The following is a 26,241-nucleotide window of genomic DNA, read 5'->3' as shown; positions in this document are numbered from 1 at the left end:
AAGTATAAATGGGTTAAACACTCCAATCAAAAGGCAGAGATTGACAGAATAGATTACAGAAAGCATGATCCAATAATACACAGTCTACAAGATACATACTTTAGATTCAAAGACACAAATAAGTTGAAAGCAAAAGGACAGAAAAAGATATATCATGAAACAGTAATCAAAAAGAGATAGAGTGGCTATTCTAATATCAGACAAAATAGACTTTAAGACAGAAATTGTTACTGGTGACAAAGAAGGACATTTTATGATGATAAAAGAGTCAATTCATCAGAAAGATATAACAATCATAAACATATGTTCACCTAACAACAGAGTCCTAAAATACATGAAGCAAAAGCTGTCAGAATTGAAGCAAGAAATAGACAATACTTATGAAATGCAGCTAAACCAGGGCTTACAGATAAATTTATAACTGTACATACCTATATTAAAAATAAGAAAGATCCCCAGTCAATAACCTAATTTTCCACCTTTAGAAAATTAGAAAAACAACAGAAAACTAAACCCAAAGAAAGCAGAAGAAAGGAAAGAACACAGATTAGAATGGAAATTAATGAAATAGAAAATATAAAAACAATAGAGAAATATCAATGAAACCAAAATCTGGGTATTCAAAAAGATGAACAAAATTAACCAACCTTTATTGGGTCAGTTCTGTGGTGTTTTCGAAACAGTTATCTTTTATGTCCTTAGCTTCCCTTCTCCCATTTTCTGCAGGGGTTATTTCTAGCCCTCTTCATTTTCCTAGACATTCCACCACCACCATCACCACCACCACCACCACCACACACACAAACACACACCACTTGAACTGAATTTATGGGAAATAAACTTGTCATTATTTTCATAGAGAAAATAGAAGCTGTCAGATGGGAAATTCTTCAGCTTCTGACCACCAAACTTACTAAGCAGCCCTGGTTCACTCCATGGATCTATTGAGTCAGTCAGACTGTGAGAGAAGCCTTTGGCAATGACTTTTGAAAACAAACTCTGCATATTTAAGTGGATGATGAACCACTTTGGATAAACTAAGGGAACCTGGACCTTTGCCTACTGCCACCAAAAGAACCAGGGTGGCTCCTGGCTGCTTTGCTTGGGACGGGCTCAGCAATGAAGTGCCTATTTGTTTGCTGGTTAGAAATTGTTCATAGTGTTTGCCTTCCTGGGAATCTTGTTCTCCCCTTGGGCATTTAAAGTGGGTCCAATATTTTCATGTGGCTTTCTCCAGAATTCTGTTTTAAGGGATGCTACTCCATTTTTATTCCATTTGCAGGGAATCAGGTTGTAAACCAATCTACACCCTGTTTAGTTGTCTGAGGGAGGAGCAGAGTGTGCTTTTGAACAGACTCTGCTTTTGAAAATTACTTGGAGCGTGCTTTTTGCAATGCCCTGGCCTAATGTTGAAGCATCATGCCAGGGAGGTTGTTTTAAATTACTCATTTACTTCTAAACTTGAGAAGCAGGAGTGGTATGAAGGGAGGAGAGGTTGGGTGGTGGGGAGGAAAAAGAACAGCCTGCGTACTTGTTTGCTCATGGTGGTGAGAATGTTATGTCCTGTCCTTACTCTTGAAGAGAAATTATTCATAGCTTTATACAAGTAACCTGATCCCTCCTTGCAAAAGGCACTGATATATATGTGAACAAAAGAGATGTTCTTGCATTTGCTGAAATAAAGAAAAAAGAGAGAAAGAAAAAAGCAAGCAAGCTGTGGCTTCTTCTAATGCTCTATTCCTAAAATTCCTTTATGCCTTCATGATTATTATACACAATTTTTATGATTATATTGGGTTCCAGCACAAGAGGGAAGCTAAATAATTCCAAAGCTCTCTTTCGGTGCTCTGATCCTCTCGTCACTGACCTGTGTGATAATAGCAGTGGAGGGATTGGAAGTTGCTGTGGGAAGAGAGGTGGAAGGGGTGTTGCTTTCTTTGTCACCCACAGAGTCCCTGAATGTGTTTCTCCTCTGGTACCAGAGGGTTTGTGTTGTCAGTTAAGCCCAGAAAAAAAGAATTATAGTGACTAAGACACAGAGTGATTGGGCTTATCTGGGACTCCAGTGACCGTGGGCTATTCCCCAAGAAGTGCAGTTGTTTCATTGCTACTAATACACAGCCTGCTCTAATGGGGGAAAATAATAAACGAGCCCAGAACATTATGTTGGGTTTTAGCTCATTGACTTAAAAGGCTGAGGTATAATTTCCCTGAGATTTTTACAGTCATGAACATCTGCTCACAGGAGCCTGCAACATCTGTAGCACTTGTAGTCATTCTTTGCAAAGGACCATAAAGTTTATAGAAAAACGAATCCACCCAGACACAGAGGAGACCTGGCAGAGCCACCTTCCTGGCTGAGAAGTTTATTTTATATTCCAGCCTGAGCTACAGAACATTGTGTGCCTACACTTGAGGATGTGTGGAGAAAACAGAGCTGGAATTTCTTCTCTGCCCTTCTCTACACACATGTGTCTGCCCCAGTCACGCAGAGTCCCTGCTGTATGTTGGGTGCTTTCTCATTTATGTTATCTTCTTTAACTCTCATAGCAGCCATGTTGGTGGCCATTAGTTCTTTCCACAGTGGTGCATACATATGTACACAGACAATTTTAGGTGTACATACTAATTTGGGAATTTTAAGGCCCCAAACATAAGTTTCTGCAGTCTGGATTCACAATTATGTGGTGAGAAAAAGGTAAATAGAGGTAGTGTCATATAGAAAAAGGACTGGATTAAGATTGGGAGACCTCTATTCTGATCTCAGTTCTGGGGCCTTTTTATGTTGATTTCTTTGGGGCTTCTATTTCTCATGTACACAGTGTGGGAGTTGGATTTAATTTTCTCTGTCTCTTATAGTTCTCATGCTAAATAAACCAGGAATCAATACCTAGTATGACTTCAACCATATAACATAAATATGTAGGAAGAAGGCAAGAAGGAACTATGCCACAATGTTTTCAGAGATTGCCTTTGGGTGGTAGGATTATGAGGGAGCACTAACTTTGTTCTTTGTTCTTTATGACTTCTTCCAAATCTTCCATAAAGCGTGTATATTATATCTATGATCTGAAGAACGTAGTAAAAATTTTGAACCATTTGGTGAAGATAGCACTGCCTTTTTATTGTATTATCTCTTTCAGATAGACCTCTGTTACAGCCGCCAGACCAATGTAACACCTCACCTGAGTCTTCCCTACTTAACTATCGTCCACTCAGGTCACTCTGATGACACTGCCTTAGACATGCTTGCTTGTTGCTTTGGGTGTTTTGGACTTTATGGTATATATGTGTGGTTTATATATACAACTAGATTAAAAGATTCTCAAGACTGGGGAGAGTGGGTCTCCTGCTTGTTTTTATTTGTTTGTTTGTTTACAGATGCTCTGGTACTGCCCATTGTAGGCACTTACAGTCACAAGTTGACAGAACAAATGAATGAAATAGTATATTCCAATGTCTTGGATCTAGGAGTTTCTTCTATTACACAGCCAACAAAACTGACAGAGCTTTGCATTAGGGGCTAAGGTAGGATTTTTAAAAATTCTATCCAGTGTGGCTCCTGTTTTCCAGGAGCTTGTAGTTCAGCAGGGGAGATTATACACATTTATGAATGTCTGCAATTAAAAACTGTATGATGGGTACCACTGGAGTGATGGAAACTTTGGAGCACAGGATCTCTGAGGAGGAAGAATTTACTTCCAACAAGATATCAGGGAAATTATACCTGACATTTTTGGCACCTTACAAAACCTCTGATCTCCCTCTGATTTCAGACACAGCTGCAGTGGATCCTTCCAGGCAAACTCGGAGCATGCTGACAGCATCCCACCTCAAGTCGGCACATGTATCTTTCTGCCTCAGGGCTTTCTGTAATGCTGTGGGAGCTGGCTTGGTCCATGTGCAAGAGCAGTTTGAAAGTGCGGGGAAGATACTGTTCAGTGGGGTAAGTCTCAACCAAAAGAAGGTGGGGGCCAGGCGTGGTGGCTCACCAGTAATACCAGCACTTTGGGAGGCGGAGGTAGGAGGATCGCTTGAGCCCAGGAGTTTGAGACCATCCTAGGCAACATGGTGAAACCTTGTTTATACAAAAAATACAAAAATTAGCTGGGCATGGTAGTGCATGCCTGTAGTCCCAGCTGCTTGGGAGACTGAGGTGGGAGGATCTCTTGTCGTGGGAGGTGGAGGTTGTAGCGAGTCAACATTGCACCACTGCACTCCAGCCTGAGCAACAGAGCAAGACTCTGTCTGAGAGGCATCCCATAGCTTCTCAGGGATCTCTGTGGAATTTACCTCTCACTGCCTACAACAGTGATCTCAGTAGAGCACCCTTATATTGGCTTGTTCTCCATATCTGTTTTACTCTCTTCACTTCTTCACTCAATGTCTGTACTCAAGTTCTTGTCTCAGGCTCTGTTTTTGGAGCAACTTAAACTAAGGCAGAAGCTATTGTGGATTCAGAGGCATTTGAATTGGGCCTTGTTCACAGGCAAAGACAAGGAAAAAGGGGAGGTTTCAGTTACAGGCACATTGTAGAGAAGGCATGGGAGAGCACAGTACATTGGTTACAGTAGTAGTTTTGAACTTCCTCTTATCAAGATATGGAATCTGTTCTCTACCCCTTGAATCTGAGCTGGCTTTGACATGCTTTGTCCAATAAAATGCTGCAGAAGTGTGGCTATGTGAGTTCTAAGCTTGGGTCTCAGATGGCTCAACACAATTCTGCTCTCATTGTCATAAAGCAGAAACTGCCATATTTGGAAACCAGGACTAGCCTGCTGGAGGATGACAGACCATGTGAAGCAATGACCAGCTCTCCCAGCTGAGGAAACTTCTAGACTTATAGCCCTCAGCCAGCTTAGCAGCTGACCACAGACATGGGTGAGCCCAGCTGGACCAGAACCTCTCAGCTAAGCTCAATGCAAATTGTGACTTGAAGAACTGTATTGTTTTAAGCTACTAAGTTTTGGAATGGTTTGCTACGCAATGAAAGCTAACTGATATATCCAGGGGAAAACTGGATCATCCTGATGAGCTAGAAGATGGCATCCATGGTGAATTGGGGGTACATTAGGCTTTGTATGCCATCCCAAAGATTTCAGCATTAATTCAGTAGGTAAAGAAGCACTGTGGGGCCAGGCATGATGGCTCATGCCTGTAATCCCAGCACTCTGGGGGACCGAGGTAAGAGGATCACTTGAGCCCAGGAGTTTGAGACTAGCCTGGGCAACAGAGTGAGACCCCATCTCTACAAAAAATTTTTAAAAATTAGCCAGGTGTGGTGGTGCATGCCTGTAGTCCAAGCTACTTGGGAGGCTGAGGTGGGAGGATTGCTTGAGTCTGGAAAATTGAGGCTCTAGGGTGAGCTGTGATCATGCCACTGTACTCCAGCCTGGGTGATAGAGTGAGACTCTGTCTCAAAAAAGGAAACAAAAGAAGCACCATGGAAGAAAAGACTGGCTGAAAATCAAAGATTTGGGTTCCCCCTTCTGTAGTGTTGAGTTTTTGCCAGGGAGGGTCTACCCAGCCAGGGACTGTCTTGTCCCAGTTCTCTTTGCACATGACTAGTTCTCTCCAGTGGGATGCAAGTGGCAGGGGTGTGTGTAACCTTCAGACTGAGATGGCTAGGGGTTAGGTATAGGACACTCCAAGCTCTCCCTCTGTCCTATCTGGCAGTTGGATGATACCCAGGCAATCTTGCACCCACAGGATGGCAGAACCTCAAGATGGACACACGCCAAATTCCTGAGTCTCCCCTTGGAGGAGAACCTTTCATCAGAGTGGACTTTGCGTGAGCAAGAAATAAACTTTTATCATGTTAATTCATTGAGATTTGGTGGTTGTTACAGCATCTGGCATTACTTGCCCTGACAAATGTTGACACCATCACAGGAGTTTGAGTTGGGTATTGTATACCTCAGAAAAGTGATTTGGAGATGTAGGATTTAGCAGCCAAAGGCAGGGCAAAATGGCTCCTCCAGAGTTCTGATACTAAGGAGACAATGACCTGGATATGGCTTTTGCTATGAAAGCAAAAAGGAAAGCACCAAAGTAGAGTGTCCTTTCAAGTTAGACATTTTCCTTCCAGGGCAAGAAACTGGCTAAATTGTGGACAGTCCTACCATGCACAAGAGAATATTTACGCCTAAACTTGTTTCCATCTGTTTGGTTGTTAGAAAGCTGGCTCTAGCATTTCAAGATTGGAATCTTCAAAGGCCAATTCTTCAAAAACAAACACATCCAAAGGTTCTTTTAAAGGATAATGATAATAATGTTGGACCTGCCAGAGAGGCACTGTCCCTTCTCTGAGTCTGGGATACATTGTTCCTTTCTGTCATGCACTACTGAGATCCTAATCTAAACAAAAGGGATGCCACCATTTGGCTGCTTAGTTCTTCTTTGTGAGTGGACACAGGCCCTCCTGAGGAAACAGGATGATCTTTAGGAATTTTCTGGGGAAAGATTTAGATGGATTTCACTTCTGGTCACTCTGGGGGAAATTCAGTGCCTGTGCATGGGAGTGTCTTGGAGCCACATGCTTCTGAGAGAGACTCATCCCTTAGAATTGCTCCTTGAGACAACAAGCCATCCTTGGCACTTTGGAGCTCTGGCACTGCCACCAGTAACTTTGCTCCTTTGTGACATTGGTAGGCTTGGCCTAGCCTCTGCCCACCTCTCTCTGCCAGACTCCAAAGGCCAGGTCTGTCTTAGACAGGGAAAACTTTGTAGGACATCCTTGACTCCATCTGTCTGCCTGGTAGGGTGTTTGCCTATTGCCTGTGGCCACACCAACAGACGCCCTGCTTACGGGTCCCCTGGTGTTGGCCTCTCCCCTGCTCCAGCCTGTTTGTCAAGTCTTCTTGGCCTGGCCTGCCCCAGCCAAGCCCAGATTTTGACAATATCCCAAGGGCAGCTGTATCTCTTCAGTTGTGCTTCATGGCGGCCTTGGAGTGCTTCCCACCCAGCTCCCAGAGGCCTCTGGAATGTTGAGAGAGAGCTTTGACCTAGACCTGGCTCACCTCACACCATAACTAACCAGTTTATTATAGCATGCAATAAACCTCAAACCAGCTTGACTCAGATTCTTAAAGGGCCAGTTCTGCCACCCATGTCATCCTGGCAGAAGCATAATGCTAATTTTATTAAACCTCTTTCTAACATTGAAATGGGCAAAATGTGTCTTCAGCATCCCACAGCATCTACTTTAGGCCTTTCAAGAGATGTGAGACTCCTTCTAGTATCTGAACAAATATGCCATAATTATAATTTTTTTTGAGACAGGGTCTTACTCTGTCACCCAGGCTAGAGTGCAGTGGTGTGATCACAGCTCACTACAGCCTTGGCCTCCTGGGTTCAAGCAATCCTCCTACCTCATCCTCCCTAGTAGCTGGGACTACAGGTGCACACCACCACACCTGGCTAATTTTTATATATATATTTTTTTGTGGAGACAGCATTTTGCCATGTTGCCCAGGCTGGTCTCAAACTCCTGGGCTCAAGCAGTTCACCCACCTCAGCCTCCCAAAGTGCTGGGATTACAGTCGTGATCCAGTGCACCTGGCCCGTAATTATAATTCTTATGTTTTTCTTCTGCACTTGTTTTAAGAACTGAACCTAAGAATAATACTGGGACTGAAATATTGGCTACCCCTATGATGGGAGGTTGGTTAATAATAATAATGATGATGGTAACACTAACCAAATGTTCTTTGAGTACCTATTACATGTCAGGCTCATTTAAGGATAAATTATGTACATGATCTTACTGAGTCCCCATGATACGGTTGCCCTGTGAGATAGATATTATCCCATTTTATAGATGAGGAAACAGATATACAAAGGCCAAATAATTTGCCCAATTTCAGAAAATACAATACTTGGGTAGCCAGGCTTAGAATCCTGGCCATGTCATACTAGAATTTGTGCTGTTAGCTCTGTTATCCTGTATCTTGATTTGTGGCAGACAGGTTGATACGGTTTGGGTCTGTGTCCTTGCCCAAATCTCATAGCGATTTGTAATTCCCAGTGTTGAGGGAGGGACCTGGTGGGAGGTGATTGGATCATGGAGGTGGATTTCCCTCTTTCTGTTGTTGTGGTAGTGAGTGAGTTCTCACGAGATCTGGTTGTTTAAAAGTGTGTAGCACCTCCCTCTTCACTCTCTTTCTCCTGCTCCACACATGTAATATGTGCCTACTTCCCCTTCACCTTCTGCCATGATTGTAAGTTTCCTAAGGCCTCCCAGCCATGCTTCTTGTACAGTCTGTAGAACCATGAGCCAATTAAACTTCTTTTCTTTATAAATTACCCAGTCTCAGGTAGTTCTTTTTTTTTTTTTTTTTTTTTTTTTTTTTTTTTTGGAGATGGAGTCTCGCTCTGTCGCCCAGGCTGGAGTGCAGTGGCCGGATCTCAGCTCACTGCAAGCTCCGCCTCCCGGGTTCACGCCATTCTCCTGCCTCAGCCTCCCAAGTAGCTGGGACTACAGGCGCCCGCCACCACGCCTGGCTAGTTTTTTTTTTTGTATTTTTTTTTTAGTAGAGACGAGGTTTCACCGTGTTAGCCAGGATGGTCTCGATCTCCTGACCTCGTGATCCGCCCGTCTCGGCCTCCCAAAGTGCTGGGATTACAGGCTTGAGCCACCGCGCCCGGCCTCAGGTAGTTCTTTATAGCAATGTAAGAATGGACTACAGGTCCTAGGTGGATGGTTTTTCTGTCTTAATTAAATCTGGGAGCAATGATGGTAGAATTTTTTCTACACTGGAACAAACAATTGGGAATTATTTATTTATTCTGTTTAATTACAATAAACAGTGTCAGCTCTTCATAGCAGAAAAATTCAAATAACTTCCTAGAATTTCAGAATATAAAATTAATACATAATTTTACCACCCAGAGATAACCACTCTTAACACTTGAATATTTTATTTAGTATTTATTTTAATGTTTTCTAATATTATATTAATAATAAAAGTAATTTTAGAAAGTACAGAGAATCAAAAAGAAAGAAATCAAAGTCATTCCAAATTTTACTGTATTGCTGCTTTTCAGAGTCTCTGTGTGTGTATGTATGTGTGTGTGTGGGGTGTATGTGTGTATCATAGTCCTTTATAATCTGAGCTTTGTAATTTAATCATATTTTATAAATGTCTTTCATCTAAAATAATCTGTATTAGTTTTCTATTTCAATGTAACAAATTACCACAAATTCAGAGGCTAAAAACAACACATATTAATTATCTTACAGTTTCCATGAATCAGGAGTTCAGGCACAGTTTAGCTTGATTCTCTGCTCGGAGTCTCACAAGGCTGCTAGCATGAGGTAGGTCAAGCTGTGTTCTCAGCTGGAGGTTTGACTGGGGAAGAATTCTCTCATCTAAGCTCATTTGGGTTGTTGACACAATTTATTCTCTTGAAGCTGTGTGACTGAGGGCCTGGCTTCTTCCTGGCTGTTGAATGGAGGCTGCCCTTAGGTCCTAGAGGCCACTCACAGTTGCCTGCCAGGTGGCCCTCTCTGTAGGCAGTTCATAACATGGTGGTTTGTTTCCTTAAGGCCTGTAAGATAAGTATTATATCTCTATCTATATCTATCATAATCTAACCACAAGAGTGACACCCCATCACTTTTGCCATATTCTATTTGTTAGAAGCAAGTCTCAGGTCCTGCTCACACTCCACAAGTGGGAGCATTACACAGGGCGTGAACATGAAGCTACTCTAGGATCCATTTGCCATACACCACTTAGAATTGAGCCACACTGTTTCTGCTTTTGATATACTATTTAATGAATCCCTTATATTTGAACCTTAGTGTTCCAATGTATTTTTGTCATTTTAAATAAAACTGCAGTGATCACCCTATCACCCTTGTGGTTCAATCTTTGCATAGGACCTTAATTATTTCTTTTTCACAAATTATAAAAGATGGATTTGTTGGGTTAAAAGTTCACATATTTTAGAGGCAATTGATAGTGTTGCTAAATTGCTCCCTAGATCAATTTCCCTGGTGGTGTAGGAGGGCATAGGAGGCATTTTAGCAAACTAACCTGAGTTAACATTTGTAAAGTGCTTGAATAGTCCTGGGCACACTGGAAGGTTATATGTACATATTAAGTCAAATGAATTTAAAAAAATAATAATAATTGAGTTACTTCATCCTAACAACAACCCTGTAAAGTAGGTACTAATGCTATTCCCATTTTATAGAAGAAGATGAGGCCAGAAGAGTAGGCATTAGGTGACTGACTTAAATACCAAAGGCCTGAACTGCATCCCAGCTTCTTCACTCATCAAGCATATGACTAAGCAAATTATTCTTCCTGTCTGAGTTTATTGTCTCCTTTGTCAAATAGGATTAACAGCACTTACGCTACCTCACATACATCAAGGGAGTTAATGCTTGGGCTGGTACTTGAAAGCTGTAGACCAGCAATTCTCACCTCTGGCTGCACAGTGGAATCATCTGGGGAGCTTTAAAAACAACAGATGCCTGGGTCCTGGCCCCAGAAATTCTGATGTAAATTGGTCTGGGGCGTGGCCTGGGTATCAGGAATTTTTAAAGCTCCCAGGTGATTCTAATGTGCAGCCAGGGTTGAGACCCACTACTAGAGCCACCCACACTTGCCAGGGATTATTTCTGCATACAGCTGAGGAAGCAACATTCAATTCTTGTTCTCTGCTCTGAGCTGTCAGGAAATGGCCTGCTAGGGTCAGGCTGGAATCAAACCTCTGTCTTAAACTCCAGAGTCAATTCAGTCCGCTAAGTTAGTTTGGGAAGCCATCAATTACCTGCTGTTTTACCCTCCAGTGTGGGTCCCTGGGCAGCGGGGCATCAACCTCAGCTGTGCTGGCAGGGCTGCTTTTCAATGGAGCCTGCTGTCACTGCTGCCGCCGCCGCTGCTGCTGCTGCTGCTATTTTTCTAGAAGCCAAAGCAGATCTTCACATCAGAGCTTCAGCTCCCTGCTGCTGTCAGTCACAGCTGCATGACTGAGACTGAGGGACCAGATGCCTGGCTGCCCGCCACTGGAGCTGGGTAGCAGATTTGCTGAGGTGTCTTTGGGGCCAGGCCAGCCTTCCAGTTCACTGTGAAGGCTGGAGATGAATTTTTCTGGGCAGCCAAATGCAGTTTGAAATGAACGTGATCAATCAAGGGAATGAAAGCCTTGGTCAAGTGGCCCCAGCATGACAGAGAAGGCCAGCACCAGCCTCTGCCTTTCTCCTACACTTGAGAAATTGGGAGAAGGTATATGTGTGTGCCATTTTGTTGAGGTCAAACACTACCCAGTGATTATGGGGGAAATGGTGGTGTAGAGAAAGACAAGGAAGAAAATGGAAAACTCTTATTTCAGACAGGCCTACCAGGTGTCAGGCATTGTATGGACACGTTAAATGCATAATCTTATTGAAACTGAGTGATAGAACCACAAGAATTAGACATGGTTATCTCCATTTTACAGATAAAGAAACTAAGCCTTAGAGAGGAAGCCTCCTTGTGAGGTCACATCACTAGCAAATGACAAAAGCAGAATTCATGCTTTTACCTGCTGGCCTGCATAGCACTTGGCTTTTGCATACCACCCTGCTTCTCAAATTGGGAAGGGACATTTTTGATACAGGCAGCTAGTTTTTTTGTGTGAGTTTCCTTGCCTCTCATTAGGATTGTTGCCATCAGGGCCCATCCTTGGCTCAATAGTGCAATATTGAAGATTACTTTTGTCATAGTCTAGCTTCTTCATTGAATTAATTTAGGCAATGTTAGCTGCTATAACAGACAAACCCCCAATTCTGAGGGGCCTAACACAATAGACATTTATTTCTTGCTCACATAAAGTCCAGCTGGCCATGTGAGGATGAAGGTTTTGCTCCATGCAGTCATGCAGAGATCCAGGTCCCTTCTGCCTGAGGCTCTGCCCTCCCCTAGAGCTTCAGTGTCATCCACTAGGTCCTCTGCCTCAGAAAGGCAGGTGGGGGAAGGAAGTATGGAGGATCCTGTAGGAGGTTCCACAGCCCAGGTGAGGACACAGTACACCTTACTTCTGTCCACATTCCATTAGCCAGAACTCAGTTACATGTCAATGCCTAAGCCAAGGCAGGATGGGGAATGCATCTAGCTCTGTGCCATCCAACAACCAGCACCCATGTCTTGGTTGGGGGGCCTGCCAGAATCTGCTTGGTCCTTGGGTACAGAGAACTGGAATTCCCAGGGACAGCCTCATTGGCAAAATGGCTGATGGGTACAGGGTGTAAACTCCCCCTTGTCCCCTGATGGAGACACTATCTCCAGAGCACTGCTGCAGGATTAAGTCAAAGTTTTATCTCCACGGGGTTTTCCCTGATGCACCCTTGCTTGGCCTCCTTCCCTTCTCAGTGCCACTTCTAGACTCCTCAACTGGCTTTAATACAGATTTACCCACACCAGAAGGTAAAGCAGTGGTAATTGATTGCTTCCCAAGCTAACTAAGCAGACTGAGTTGACTCTGGAGTGTTACACAGAGATTTGATTCCAGCCTGACTCTAGTGGGCCACTTTCTGACAGCTCAGAGCAGAGAACAAGGACTGAATGTTGCTTCCTCAGCAGTATGCAGAAGAGAAGGAAATCGATTTCAGTGAACATAGAGTAGTTCTGTTCACAACCATATATGCCCCGAAGTCTCTTCATTCTTGAGGCCTTACCTTCTTGATCTTACCTACACCCTCTCCAGAGACCCATCCTATACTTCATTTCAGTTCTGCTCTAATTGATAATTACCTTGTACCAAATTTCTGCCCATCATGCATAGGTCAGGGCAGGAACACCAAGGGTACCCAGCCATGGCTCTGCTGAAGGTCTCTATGGGGCCACCTCACACCCAAGTGGCACTTGGGCTAAAGACCATGGGCCTCTCACAAGATCTCTGGCCCACCTTCTGCTGGCCCTTCAGAGGCAGGAGTCAATAATGGGGTGGCTGCCGGCCCTTGGCTTACCTCTTCATTTGACTAATGATGATGAATGTCAGTGTGTGACTCCAAAAGCCCCGACTGCTTTTCCTGCAGTGTCTCCTCCTCGGTGTATTTTCTTTCTTCCTTAGCTCTGCCAGCTTCAGACCCCAGGGAAATGATGAGTTTTACAGTGATGGACGGTACGGATTTTTCACAGCTGCTAGTTCTAAAATCCCAAGTCAGCAGGATCTGTGCTACCAAGACACATGATTTAGAGGCACTCCATTAAGACTGAAAATGTTCCCTTAGTATTTCCATAACCCTCTGTGATCAAGGACATTTATACCTTTAAATTTCCTTCAGAGCAAATATGGCAAGGAAGGGCCCAGTTGATGTCAAATGAGCATTCTTTTGCTATCTCCCTTTCCCAGGTGAAAGTGCTCCCAAATCCTTCCTCATTGGAACGCCAGGAAGAGTGGTCAGGACTCAAACCTGTGTGCCTTTTCCATGACACTTTTCAGAAACATGAGGGCCAGCCCAAGCAAAGTTTATCTGTGATGCTACTTTCAGTAGCTTCCAGGAGACCTATTTGCATTTTAGTGGGGAAGACCTTGGTCTAGAAAACATAGGGGGGCTCATTACCTTGCCAAGAATAGAGAGAAACAGGGCAGTTGCTGAGGGGAGGCACGCCTTGTGGCTTATGGCTGAACTAGGAGGCAAGCTGGTCCAGATGCCTGTCACCAGATTGTGTATGCAAAGGTCTGAGGCTCTTAAGCAAACTTCTCTTTTCTGCACCATCTTTACCTAGTTGAGTAGAGGGACCCACAGCCTGCCAATACCAATACTCACTTTTTGCCTTAGGTTGAGTTCCCCGGAAGTAAACTCTGACTTCAGGCTTCATAGGAAAGTACTGATTTAAAGGCCAGTTGGGGAATGCAGAAGTGGCCCTGAGAGGAGAAGGAGACCAAGCAAGGGTGCATCAGGGAAAACCCCGTTGAGATAAAACTGATTCAATCCTGCAGCAGTGCTCTGGAGATAGTGTCTCCATCAGGGGACAAGGGGGGTTTACACCCTGTACCCATCAGCCATTTTGCCAATGGGCTCCCTGAGCAATTTCAGATGTCTGTACCCAAGGACCAAGCAGGCTCTGGCAGCCTAGGGCAGCCAACCAACCAAGACATGGGCGCTAGCAGTTGGGTGGGAAATCCCACCAGCAACCATGTACAAAAATGGGGAGTGGCTCTGAGGCTAATTGTGTGGACTACTCATGGTCTCTGCCTATTCCTCAGTGACCGTGTGCCCAATTGGAGGCTGCTTTTTTATTTTGGAACAGCACTTAATATCACCTTTATGCTAAGAGCACAAAGTGAGTTTTGCCTGGATCCCAGGCCTCCTAGGGATGGTTCGGGTAGGGTACAGGCTTTGTGGTAAGTGTGGGGCTTCTAAAGCCCCTCTCTATATAGGGCATTGTTCGCCATGACATAAACTGAATACACAACTCGAGCAGAGGAGGGAGGATGGCCTGGGATGTAGAGCCTGATGTTAGAAACTTGGAAGAATACATTTTCAAAGGAAACTTCAACTTAATTCATGCGCCTTTCACTGTGGGAAAAGGACTGGGATTTGACATCTAACACTTCACCGTCAGTTTTTAAGTTTGACTGGCACTCTGGAGGTGGGAATCCTTGTGTGTGTGTGTGTGTGTGTGTGTGTGTGTGTGTGTGTGTGTAATCCACATTGACAGTGTCTAAGAAGCTGGTAATTATCTCCACCCTACTCCATCTGCAGTCAATGGCCTCTTGGACCCAAGCCCTGGGTACCCCTCCTCAGTGCTCCCATAATGCCTTGCACAAATTTCTATTTTTGCCCAAACCACATTATTTTTAAATAATTTGTTTTTATGTTTGTCTTAATTAATAACTGAACCCCTTGAAGGTAGAGCCCATGTCTTATGTTTGTCCAAGCTCTATTGCCCAACTCAATGTGTGGGTATAGCATAGATGCTTAGTATATATATGCCAAATGAATGAATCATGTAGCAGAACTGAAGAGTTACTAGAGAAAGAAACCAAAAGCATGAAGCTAGAACTATGACTAAAAAAGAGATGAATGAATAGAAGGAACTGGAATAAATAAATCCATGAAACAAGGGTGTGGAGCACTAGGAAGCCTTATCCATGGCTGGTTGGAGAATGATTGACATGTGCACACCCTACAAACTGGCAATTTCATTCCAAGGCATACACCCTTGAGAATCTCTTGCATACATGTATGAGAGATGTGTGCAAGAACATTCATGAAAGTGTAAGAGCCCCAAATTGGAAACAACCCATGTGTCTGCCCACAATAGAATGGATAAATCAGTTGCGGTAGATTCATATAATGGAGTACAATACTGCAGTGAAAATGAAGGAGCTATAGCTACATGCACCAACATGGCTGAATCTCAGAAATGAGATGTTTGATGAGAAGAATCATAGAGGGAGTTATGCAGTATGATTCTATTTGCATACAGTTCCATGAAAGGAAAAAGGATACATGCATAGGGCGATAAAAAAAAAATAGAAAGCAAAGCGGGGGGGAGATTAAGACACATTAAGAATAATGGTTACCTCTGGTGGGGTGGAGAGCGGGGTTCAATTGTAGATGGACATAAGGGGTGCGGGGGCTTCTGGATATGGTAAAGCTCTACTCCTTAGGCTGGGTAATGGTACATGGTGTTCATTTTATTGCTTTTCTTTAGGGTATGAATACACATATGTTTTATACATTCTTTTGTATAATATATACACATTTTTATTTATACTTTAAGAGAAAAATAAAAAAAGAGAAAGTTCTGAAGCATCTCTTCTCTCAAAAATTTCATGCAGATAACACTTCCTAATAGGAATGGGGCTATGGAAAGCAAAGGATATTCTACAGGAGCTCCCTCAGCCGCTAAGAAGTCAAGCTACACATTTCTCTGAGGGTCACTGGGAATTCCTTCCCTTTTGGAAGCTCAGGGTGGAAGCAAGGGTGGGAGGGGAGATTGGGATTAAAAAGTATTATTTCCATGAAATCAGACACCTTGCCTTCTGGAAAACCATGAGTCAGCAAACTATGGCCCACAGACCAAATCCTGCTGGCCTCCTGTTTTTGTAAATAAAGTTTTATTAAAACACAGCTGCACTCATTCATTCACCTATTGCCACTGGCTGCTTTCATGCTGTAGCAACAGTGTTGAGTAGTTAATACAGAGACCATATGTGACCCACAAAGCAGAAAATATTTACTGTTTGACTGTTGAAGAAGTTTGCCAACCTTGTGGTCATCCAGTCACCGATCCTGCAGTGTGCTGAGGCAGTGGTGCTCAAACATGAATGTGCACAGGAATCACGTGGAGGTTTGTGAAAATGAAGATTCTGACAGTGTGCCACGGATGGGACCTGAGACACTGCATTTCTTATTTTATTTTATTTTATTTTATTTTATTTATTATTTATTATTATTATTATACTTTAAGTTCTAGGGTACATGTGCATAACGTGCAGGTTTGTTACATATGTATACTTGTGCCATGTTGGTGTGCTGCACCCATCAACTCGTCAGCACCCATCAACTCGTCATTTACATCAGGTATAACTCCCAGTGCAATCCTTCCCCCTCCCCCCTCCCCATGATAGGCCCCAGTGTGTGATGTCCCCCTTCCCGAGTCCAAGTGATCTCATTGTTCAGTTCCCACCTATGAGTGAGAACATGCGGTGTTTGGTTTTCTGTTCTTGTGATAGTTTGCTAAGAATGATGGTTTCCAGCTGCATCCATGTCCCTACAAAGGACACAAACTCATCCTTTTTTATGGCTGCATAGTATTCCATGGTGTATATGTGCCACATTTTCTTAATCCAGTCTGTCACTGATGGACATTTGGGTTGATTCCAAGTCTTTGCTATTGTGAATAGTGCCGCAATAAACATACATGTGCATGTGTCTTTATAGCAGTATGATTTATAATCCTTTCGGTATATACCCAGTAATGGGATGGCTGGGTCATATGGTACATCTAGTTCTAGATCCTTGAGGAATCGCCATACTGTTTTCCATAATGGTTGAACTAGTTTACAATCCCACTAACAGTGTAAAAGTGTTCCTATTTCTCCACATCCTCTCCAGCACCTGTTGTTTCCTGACTTTTTAATGATTGCCATTCTAACTGGTGTGAGATGGTATCTCATTGTGGTTTTGATTTGCCTTTCTCTGATGGCCAGTGATGATGAGCATTTTTTCATGTGTCTGTTGGCTGTATGAATGTCTTCTTTTGAGAAATGTCTGTTCATATCCTTTGCTCACTTTTTGATGGGGTTGTTTGTTTTTTTCTTGTAAATTTGTTTGAGTTCTTTGTAGGTTCTGGATATTAGCCCTTTGTCAGATGAGTAGATTGCAAAAATTTTCTCCCATTCTGTAGGTTGCCTGTTCACTCTGATGGTAGTTTCTTTTGCTGTGCAGAAGCTCTTTAGTTTAATTAGATCCCGTTTGTCAATTTTGGCTTTTGTTGCCATTGCTTTTGGTGTTTTAGACATGAAGTCTTTGCCCATGCCTATGTCCTGAATGGTACTACCTAGGTTTTCTTCTAGGATTTTTATGGTATTAGGTCTAACATTTAAGTCTCTAATCCATCTTGAATTAATTTTTGTATAAGGAGTAAGGAAAGGATCCAGTTTCAGCTTTCTACTTATGGCTAGCCAATTTTCCCAGCACCATTTATTAAATAGGGAATCCTTTCCCCATTTCTTGTTTCTCTCAGGTTTGTCAAAGATCAGATGGCTGTAGATGTGTGGTATTATTTCTGAGGACTCTGTTCTGTTCCATTGGTCTATATCTCTGTTTTGGTACCAGTACCATGCTGTTTTGGTTACTGTAGCCTTGTAGTATAGTTTGAAGTCAGGTAGCGAGATATCTCCAGCTTTGTTCTTCTGACTTAGGATTGTCTTGGAGATGCAGGCTCTTTTTTGGTTCCATATGAACTTTAAAGCAGTTTTTTCCAATTCTGTGAAGAAACTCATTGGTAGCTTGATGGGGATGGCATTGAATCTATAAATAACCTTGGGCAGTATGGCCATTTTCACGATATTGATTCTTCCTATCCATGAGCATGGTATGTTCTTCCATTTGTTTGTGTCCTCTTTGATTTCACTGAGCAGTGGTTTGTAGTTCTCCTTGAAGAGGTCCTTTACATCCCTTGTGAGTTGGATTCCTAGATATTTTATTCTCTTTGAAGCAATTGTGAATGGAAGTTCATTCATGATTTGGCTCTCTGTTTGTCTGTTACTGGTGTATAAGAATGCTTGTGATTTTTGCACATTAATTTTGTATCCTGAGACTTTGCTGAAGTTGCTTATCAGCTTAAGGAGATTTTGGGCTGAGGCAATGGGGTTTTCTAAATATACAATCATGTCATCTGCAAAGAGGGACAATTTGACTTCTTCTTTTCCTAACTGAATACCCTTGATTTCTTTCTCTTGCCTGATTGCCCTAGCCAGAACTTCCAACACTATGTTGAATAGGAGTGGTGAGAGAGGGCATCCCTGTCTTGTGCCAGTTTTCAAAGGTAATTTTTCCCGTTTTTGCCCATTCAGTATGATATTGGCTGTGGGTTTGTCATAAATAGCTCTTATTATTTTGAGATACGTTCCATCAATACCGAATTTATTGAGCGTTTTTAGCATGAAGGGCTGTTGAATTTTGTCAAAAGCCTTTTCTGCATCTATTGAGATAATCATGTGGTTCTTGTCTTTGGTTCTGTTTATATGCTGGATTATGTTTATTGATTTGCGAATGTTGAACCAGCCTTGCATCCCTGGGATGAAGCCCACTTGATCATGGTGGATAAGCTTTTTGATGTGCTGCTGAATCCGGTTTGCCAGTATTTTATTGAGGATTTTTGCATCGATGTTCATCAGGGATATTGGTCTAAAATTCTCTTTTTTTGTTGTGTCTCTGCCAGGCTTTGGTATCAGGATGATGTTGGCCTCATAAAATGAGTTAGGGAGGATTCCCTCTTTTTCTATTGATTGGAATAGTTTCAGAAGGAATGGTACCAGCTCCTCCTTGTATCTTTGGTAGAATTCAGCTGTGAATCCATCTGGTCCTGGACTTTTTTTGGTGGGTAGGCTATTAATTATTGCCTCAATTTCAGAGCCTGCTATTGGTCTATTCGGGGATTCAACTTCTTCCTTGTTTAGTCTTGGAAGAGTGTAAGTGTCCAGGAAATTATGAATTTCTTCTAGATTTTCTAGTTTATTTGCATAGAGGTGTTTATAGTATTCTCTGATAGTAGTTTGTATTTCTGTGGGGTCGGTGGTGATATCCCCTTTATCATTTTTAATTGCGTCGATTTGATTCTTCTCTCTTTTCTTCTTTATTAGTCTTGCTAGTGGTCTGTCAATTTTGTTGATCTTTTCAAAAAACCAACTCCTGGATTCATTGATTTTTTGGAGGGTTTTTTGTGTCTCTATCTCCTTCAGTTCTCTCTGATCTTAGTTATTTCTTGCCTTCTGCTAGCTTTCGAATGTGTTTGCTCTTGCTTCTCTAGTTCTTTTAATTGTGATGTTAGAGTGTCAATTTTAGATCTTTCCAGCTTTCTCTTGTGGGCATTTAGTGCTATAAATTTCCCTCTACACACTGCTTTAAATGTGTCCCAGAGATTTTGGTATGTTGTATCTTTGTTCTCATTGGTTTCAAAGAGACACTGCATTTCTAACAAGATCCCAGGTGATGCTGATGCTGCTAGTCCATGGACCACACCTTCAGCAACAGGATGCTTACTGACGATGGTCTCTTGGCTCTCATTCATTCCATAAACATTCATTGAGTATCTTCAGCATGTCAGGCCCTGGGGACACCGAGCTGAAATTGAGGTAGCACCTGAGCTTGAGAAGCTTTCATGGCAGACAAAGTCCTCCCCTTTGCCCTATAGTAAAAAACCCAGGAGCTGAGTCTTCCAACTTTATTCACTATTGGCTACAGGAGGAGACAAAGGATTCTGGAAAGTCCTTCCTCAAGACAATCTCTTGGCTTCTAAACCTCTTGCCTGCTGCATAATCCGATTTTGAATGTCAAAAGCCGAATATTACTTTGGATTTTCTGTCTACATTCCCTAAAAGCCGAATATTACTTTGGATTTTCTGTCTACATTCCCTCTGTAGCAAAATCTCTCTCTCTCTCTCTCTCTCTCTCTCTCTCTCTCTCTCTCTCTCTCTCTGAGACAGAGTCTTGCTCTGCCTCCCAGGCTGGAGTGTAGTGGCACTATCTCTGCTCACTACAACCTCCGCCTCCTGGGTTCAAGCGATTCTCCTACCTCAACCACCCAAGTAGCTGGGATTACAGGGAGCCGCCACCATGCCTGGCTAATTTTTTCCTTTTTTTTTTTTTTTTTTTAAGTAGAGATAGGGTTGCACCATGTTGGCCAGGCTGGTCTCGAACTCCTGGCCTCAAGTGATCCACCCTCTTCAGCCTCCCAAAGTGCTGGGATTACACGTATGAGCCACCGCACCTGGCCCCCTCTAGCAAAATCTCAATCTCCCCTCACCCTACCACACCCACTTCCACCTCCTAGCAAATAGGTGCCTTGGGCTAATCAGGGCAAAGTCATATCTTTGAGAAGGCACAGGAGAGATGCACTGTAAAATTGTGGGGAAAAAAGTTGTGCTTGTGGCCTAACAATGAGGCAGCTGAGTGTTATACATTTAGGTTGCTTTGCCCAAGGTTATGTCTCAGGGGTTCCCATTCCCCAGCACCTGTGAGTGTTGGCTGTTAGCTCATAGCTGCTCCCATCTCTGCAAGCTGTGCCCCGCCCCTACTCATTCACAGCTCCCAGACTAACAAATGACTGACTGGCATGGGGGTATAAAAGCCTTGCCCTGAGGTTTCAGTAACTTCATCGTGCTTTTATGCTTCCCGTGGGCTGCTGTGGGATCAGGTTGAAGCAAGTCTCCAGTAGAGACCACATGCTTTTCTTTCTTTCTTTTTTCTTTCTCTCTTTCTTTCTCTTTCTTCCTTTCCTTTTCCTTTTCCTTTTCCTTTCCTTTCCTTTCCCTCCTTTCTTCCTTTCCTCCTTTCCTCCCTCCCTCTCTCCCTCTCTTTCTCTCTTTCTTTCTTTCTTGACAGTCTGGCTCTGTCACCCAGGCTGGAGTGTAGTGGCGATCTTGGCTCACTGCAACCTCCACCTCCCAGGTTCAAGCCATTCTCCTATAGGCGTGTGCCACCACGCCCAGCTAATTTTTGTATTTTTAGTAGAGACGGGGTTTCACCGTGTTGGCCAGGCTGGTCTCAAACTCCTGACCTCAAGTGATCCACCCACCTCGGCCTCCCAAAGTGCTGGAATTACAGGCGTGAGCCACTGTGCCTGGCCAGAACCACATCCTTGCTTAGACTTTCCGCACTGCCCCATCCTGCTCCCTTCCAATCAATCACTTGAACAGAAATCCCTATCTTAGGCTCTGCTTCTGGGAAACATAACCTGAGTCCTACTTAGGGTTAGATTAATACCAGCTGTTTCAGTTTTCTGTTGCTGCCTTAACCTGCTACACCAGGCCTGTGAATTTGGGAAATAAGTAGAGAGAAACCTAAAGTCAAGGGGTGTCCTACCTACAGCTATTATGACTGAAAAAATATCAGGAGTTGGGGGAGAAGTTGCCCTGGATCTCGGCCAAGAGTGTGTCCGCTGTCAGTGTCTGGTCTCAATTCTACAGGCCTAATCCTCCAGAATGAAGGAGGAACAGACATTTGGAACTCCATTAAGGGTTTACCTGCCAAGTGGGTGTTGCAAAGGCACAGGTGTAGGAGAATGGAACATGGGTATGGGGATTGTCCTTTGGAGATGAAACTATTAGCTAAAAGTATGAAACCCCCATAGTAGATGTAGCCACAGAGGAAGGCCATGGTTTATGTTTTTGGTAAATAGAGGAGACATCTAAGTGGAAGAAATAAGCAAGGCCAAAAACCCAAGAACATTTTTTTTAATGTAATATTCTGAAATGCACTCATGGCCTCACTTTGCACAGTAACACACTTACAATTGGGACTTTGACCATGTAACCTTGTTCATTTATGTGGTAGGGAGCTTTTCTGCCCAGCTAATCTTTCATTCTTCCAGTCTCCTGGTTTGAACTGCTCCATTGTGTCAAACCAAAACTGTAAAAAGAAGAAAAGCACAGAATAAAAAGCTGAGCTGAGATGCTTTTCCTTTCTTTGCTGATGACTGTGAATTACTGTGGTTGAATTATAACTCCCTCTGGGATAGATGGTAAATGATGAATGGGAGCTGCAGTGCTAGACTGACATCTTCTGGAAGGGAGTTGGTTGCCAAGACCATTAGGAAGTCCCTGTGGGTCCCTAGCCCCCTTGTCTTTAACTTTGCTACGCTATAGGCATAAAGGCATCTCACCACAGACAGGGGCTTTTGAAGTCTTTGGATAGGCTGGGTGTGGTGGCTCATGCCTGTAATCCTAGCACTTTGGGAGGCCAAGGCGGGTGGATCACGATGTCAGGAGATCGAGATCATCCTGGCCAACATGGTGAAACCCTGTCTCTATTAAAAATACGAAAATTAGCCAGGTGTGGTGGCGCGTGCCTGTAGTCCCAGCTACGTTGGAGGCAGAGGCAGGAGGATTGCTTGAACCTGGGAGGCAGAGGTTGCAGTGAGCTGAGATCATGCCAGCCTGGCAACAGAGCGAGACTCGGTCTCAAAAAAAAAAAAAAAAAAAAAAAGTCTTTGGATAATCCTGTAGGTTAATTTCCGTAAAGTTTAGTGCACAGCTGGCTCCCCTGTTCAGTCTTTCCTTGCCTTGGTTTGTATACACCAAATCCAACCCTAAGAGATGACTCCACTCACCTGCTAATGAAACATCACATTATGGAATGAGAAAACAGACCAGGTTTTTAATCTTAGTTTCATCACTTACTAGCTCTGCGATCTTTGTCTGGCAGGACTGTATTTTCCAAAGGTGGCTGCAGTAGTAGCTTCTATCTTACATGTTCTTCTAGAACTTTGCCTTCCCCCATCAAAAGGTGGAATCTAATGCCCCTCCCTTTGGAGCTGGCTGGTTGGCTTTGTGACTATTTCCACAAATAGAATGTGGTGGGAAGTGATGTTGTATGACTTCAGAGGTTAGCTTCTAAAAGGACTGTGCAACTTCTGCGCAATTCTTTTGAGACACTCACTCTTAGAACTCAGTCACCATGCTGTGAGAAAGCCTAAGCAGCCTGTGGAGTGGCGTAAGTGGAGAGAAACCAAGGACCCTGACCCACGATCCTGACTCAGCTCCCAACTGACAGCTGACACCAGCTTACCAACCATATGAATGAACCATCTTGAAAGTAGATCTTCCAGAGCCCAGTTGAGCTCCCCTAAATGATACCACTGAAAACAGAGATGATCCATCCCTGCTGAGTCCTTCCTGAATTGGATATTTGAGGGCATACATAAATTGTTGTTGTTTTTAACAATAAACTTTAATAATGAGTTTTGGGGTGGTTTGTTGCACAGTAATAATAGGTAACTGCAACATTTGGGACCAAAGAGTCCCACATTTCAGAATATATTTTATAGATATAACATCATCAGTAGATCTGTAAAGATGTCTTTGTGCTATGGCAGTAGGGGACAAAAAAAACCTTGAAGCAATCAGAACACCAGGCAATTAGAAATGATTGCACAAATTGTATATCATGTTTGTACCTTAGACTGTGCGGTTATTGCAAAGAATCAATTAGCTCTATATTAATTGCCTTAGAGAGATGGCTATGATGTATTGTTAAGGTAGAAAAACATGTTGCAGAGTAATTTATAATATGATCCAATTTTTGTAAAAATGAACCACAATTAACTCCCTCTGTACATGTGTATATATGTTTATAGGAGTATGGAGAATTTCATAGAAAGACACATACCATGATGATAACATTAGATACATCAGCAATATATGGGAGTGGGTCAGGCAGGAATCGTGGTCACAGTGGTGATACTGAGGAGGGTCTTAGGGTGAAAATATTAAATTTATACGTCTTTGGATTGTTTCACTTGGTAGAATGACCATATCTTGTTTTTGAAATAAAGGAAGTGCAAGAAAGGAAAATAAACTTTCCTACTAAGTTTAAGAAAGAAAGGAATAAAGGGCATGGAACTTAGAATCTGACAGATCTAGACTTGAATCCCAGATCTGCTATATACTAAGCGATCTTGAGCAAGCTACCTGACCTCCCTGGGCTTCTGTTTCCTCACCTGGAAAAAGGAAAAATAACGATGTCTACTTTGCAGTGTAATTGTGAGGATTAAAGGAGAACATCATTTTGTGTGATTACCCTCAAAATAAGCCTTAGCTCTGCATATCCAGTCTCGGTTGATGTTCCACCTGAAAAACACAGTCCAACAGACAAAAAAGAAAGAAATTAGCACTTCAGGCTTTGATTCTCTCTCTCTCTCTCTCTCTCTCTCACACACACACACACACACACACACACACACACACACACACACACACACACATACACACACAGAAATGCCAAAAGAAAATTGTGGGGGACAAGTAAAATGTTACAACACTTCGTCAAAATCCTTTGCCTACCACTTTTCCTGTCAGTAACCTCCACACAGATGATAGTGATGATGATGATGCTAATGATGATGATGATTCATTAATCCTTGACTGTGTGCCAGAAACTTTGTGTTTTACATGTATTATCACATCTCAATGTCAAAAATAGGTAAGCAGCAGAGTGCCAGGATTGTTATCCAGGCAGTCTGGCTGCAAAACCAGCCTTCTTAACCATGCCATCTCTTGCTGTCACCCCCAAATTCACTTTCTCTACCTCTCAAATCCCCAATATTTCAATCAGAAATATTTTGAAATATATCTCTTTTCTCCCACTCAGTTCTTCCTTGCCTAAAAGTCTGCTGTCTTCATTCCAGGCTGGACATAGTACCTAGACTTCTCTTCATGATCATGGACCATGTAGGGCTGCCCTAGACTAGAAGCCCTGGAGACTTCTGGCCCTGATCCTCCCTCCCCCTCCAGGGGGAAGCATAAGGAGTCTTTAACACGGTCCTTCTCTCACTGTGACCTCTAAGGGAAATTATTGTGCACGAGTAGGTAAACAACATTTTCTGTCTCAGGCTATGGTACGTTGCAAGAATGGTCACAAATTCTTCCCTTCCCTGTATGCACACTCTTGCAATGTTTGTGGATCTGGTCTGGCCATGTGACTTGATTCAGTCAATGGGACAATAGCAATCATGACATACGGAGACTCGAAAAGTGCCTGCATAATGGGGCTTTCTACTACAGGACCCTTCCACTCTGTGACCAAGTCTGGGCTAGCCTGCTGGAGAATGCAAGACCACATGGAAGAGAACCAAGGAGCCTCAGCTGACTAGCAGCAATCTGCTGAGCCTGGCCTAGCTCAGGAACACTGCACAGCTGAGTCCAATTCAAATTGCCATCTATAGACTCATGTGCTCAATAGTGGTTGATCCATAGTTAGCTTTATGTAAAGCATTCAGGACATACAAATAGGTACTCAATAAATATGAGTTTTCTTCTTCCCCTTTCCCTTGCCCCATAATCACTCTCTCTCTTAAACTGATAAAGGTAAGGCCATTCAAGTAAAGCTACACATTTAACCAATTCAAGTAGGGCCTGTGACTTTTTGTTCACGTGGGTATTTTGGCCAGCACAAGTCGTGCTTGAACTGACTGCCTCTTTCTGTCTGTGGCTGAGCATATTTTCCCAAAAATGGCCATAATATTTCCAGTTTCACATGCTCTTCCAGAACCTTGCTATTCCCCTATCAACAGGAGTCTATGTTGTTTCACCCTGAATATCGGGTGGGACTTTGCGACAGCCTCAAGGAATGGAATACAGTGTTGTTTGTGATTAGTAATAGTATACTTCAGAGGCTAGGTCATAAAAGGCAATACATCTTCTACCTAGTGTGCTCTATCTATCTATCTACCTATCTATCTATCTATCTATCTATCTATCTATCTATCTATCTATCTGTTTATCTTAGGACAGGCTCCGTTGGAGTCCTGAGCTGCCCATGTAAGAAGTCTGGCTACCGTGTGGCTGACATGTTGGAGAAGCCACATGGAGAGACCTTAAAGAAGTAAAGAGAGATGCCTGCAGAGCCACAGTTGGTTCAGCCCAGGCACTGGAAATTTGACCGAATAAGGTTGCAAGATGAACAGCCCCAGCACCACTCTAACTGCAGTCACCTCTTCTGGAGAACAGGTAACTTTACCATGATAGTTTCAGACATAGTTTCCATGCCCTATGCAGTTGGCAGCTTTTTTC

General features: G+C 43.1%; 1 protein-coding gene across 2 annotated transcripts in view; it reads left to right on the top strand.

The window, feature by feature from the left end:
- REPS2 (RALBP1 associated Eps domain containing 2) overlaps nt 1-26,241 on the top strand; it is a 268,818-nt gene that overhangs the window by 222,169 nt on the left and 20,408 nt on the right. The window contains exon 18 of one of the 2 annotated variants that reach the window (XR_012092076.1): nt 3,777-3,946. Coding sequence is in view for 1 of the 2 variants with exons in the window: in XM_073013858.1 (XP_072869959.1) it covers nt 3,777-3,821 (45 nt within the window). In the remaining variant the exon portion in view is untranslated. Of the gene's footprint in view, nt 1-3,776; nt 8,317-26,241 lie in introns of those variants that run through there. The other variant, XM_073013858.1, reaches the window with a different exon arrangement.

The sequence above is a fragment of the Chlorocebus sabaeus genome, chromosome X, assembly GCF_047675955.1.
Source record: "Chlorocebus sabaeus isolate Y175 chromosome X, mChlSab1.0.hap1, whole genome shotgun sequence".
Lineage (NCBI taxonomy): Eukaryota > Metazoa > Chordata > Mammalia > Primates > Cercopithecidae > Chlorocebus > Chlorocebus sabaeus.
This window is presented reverse-complemented; position numbering and strand designations above follow the sequence as displayed.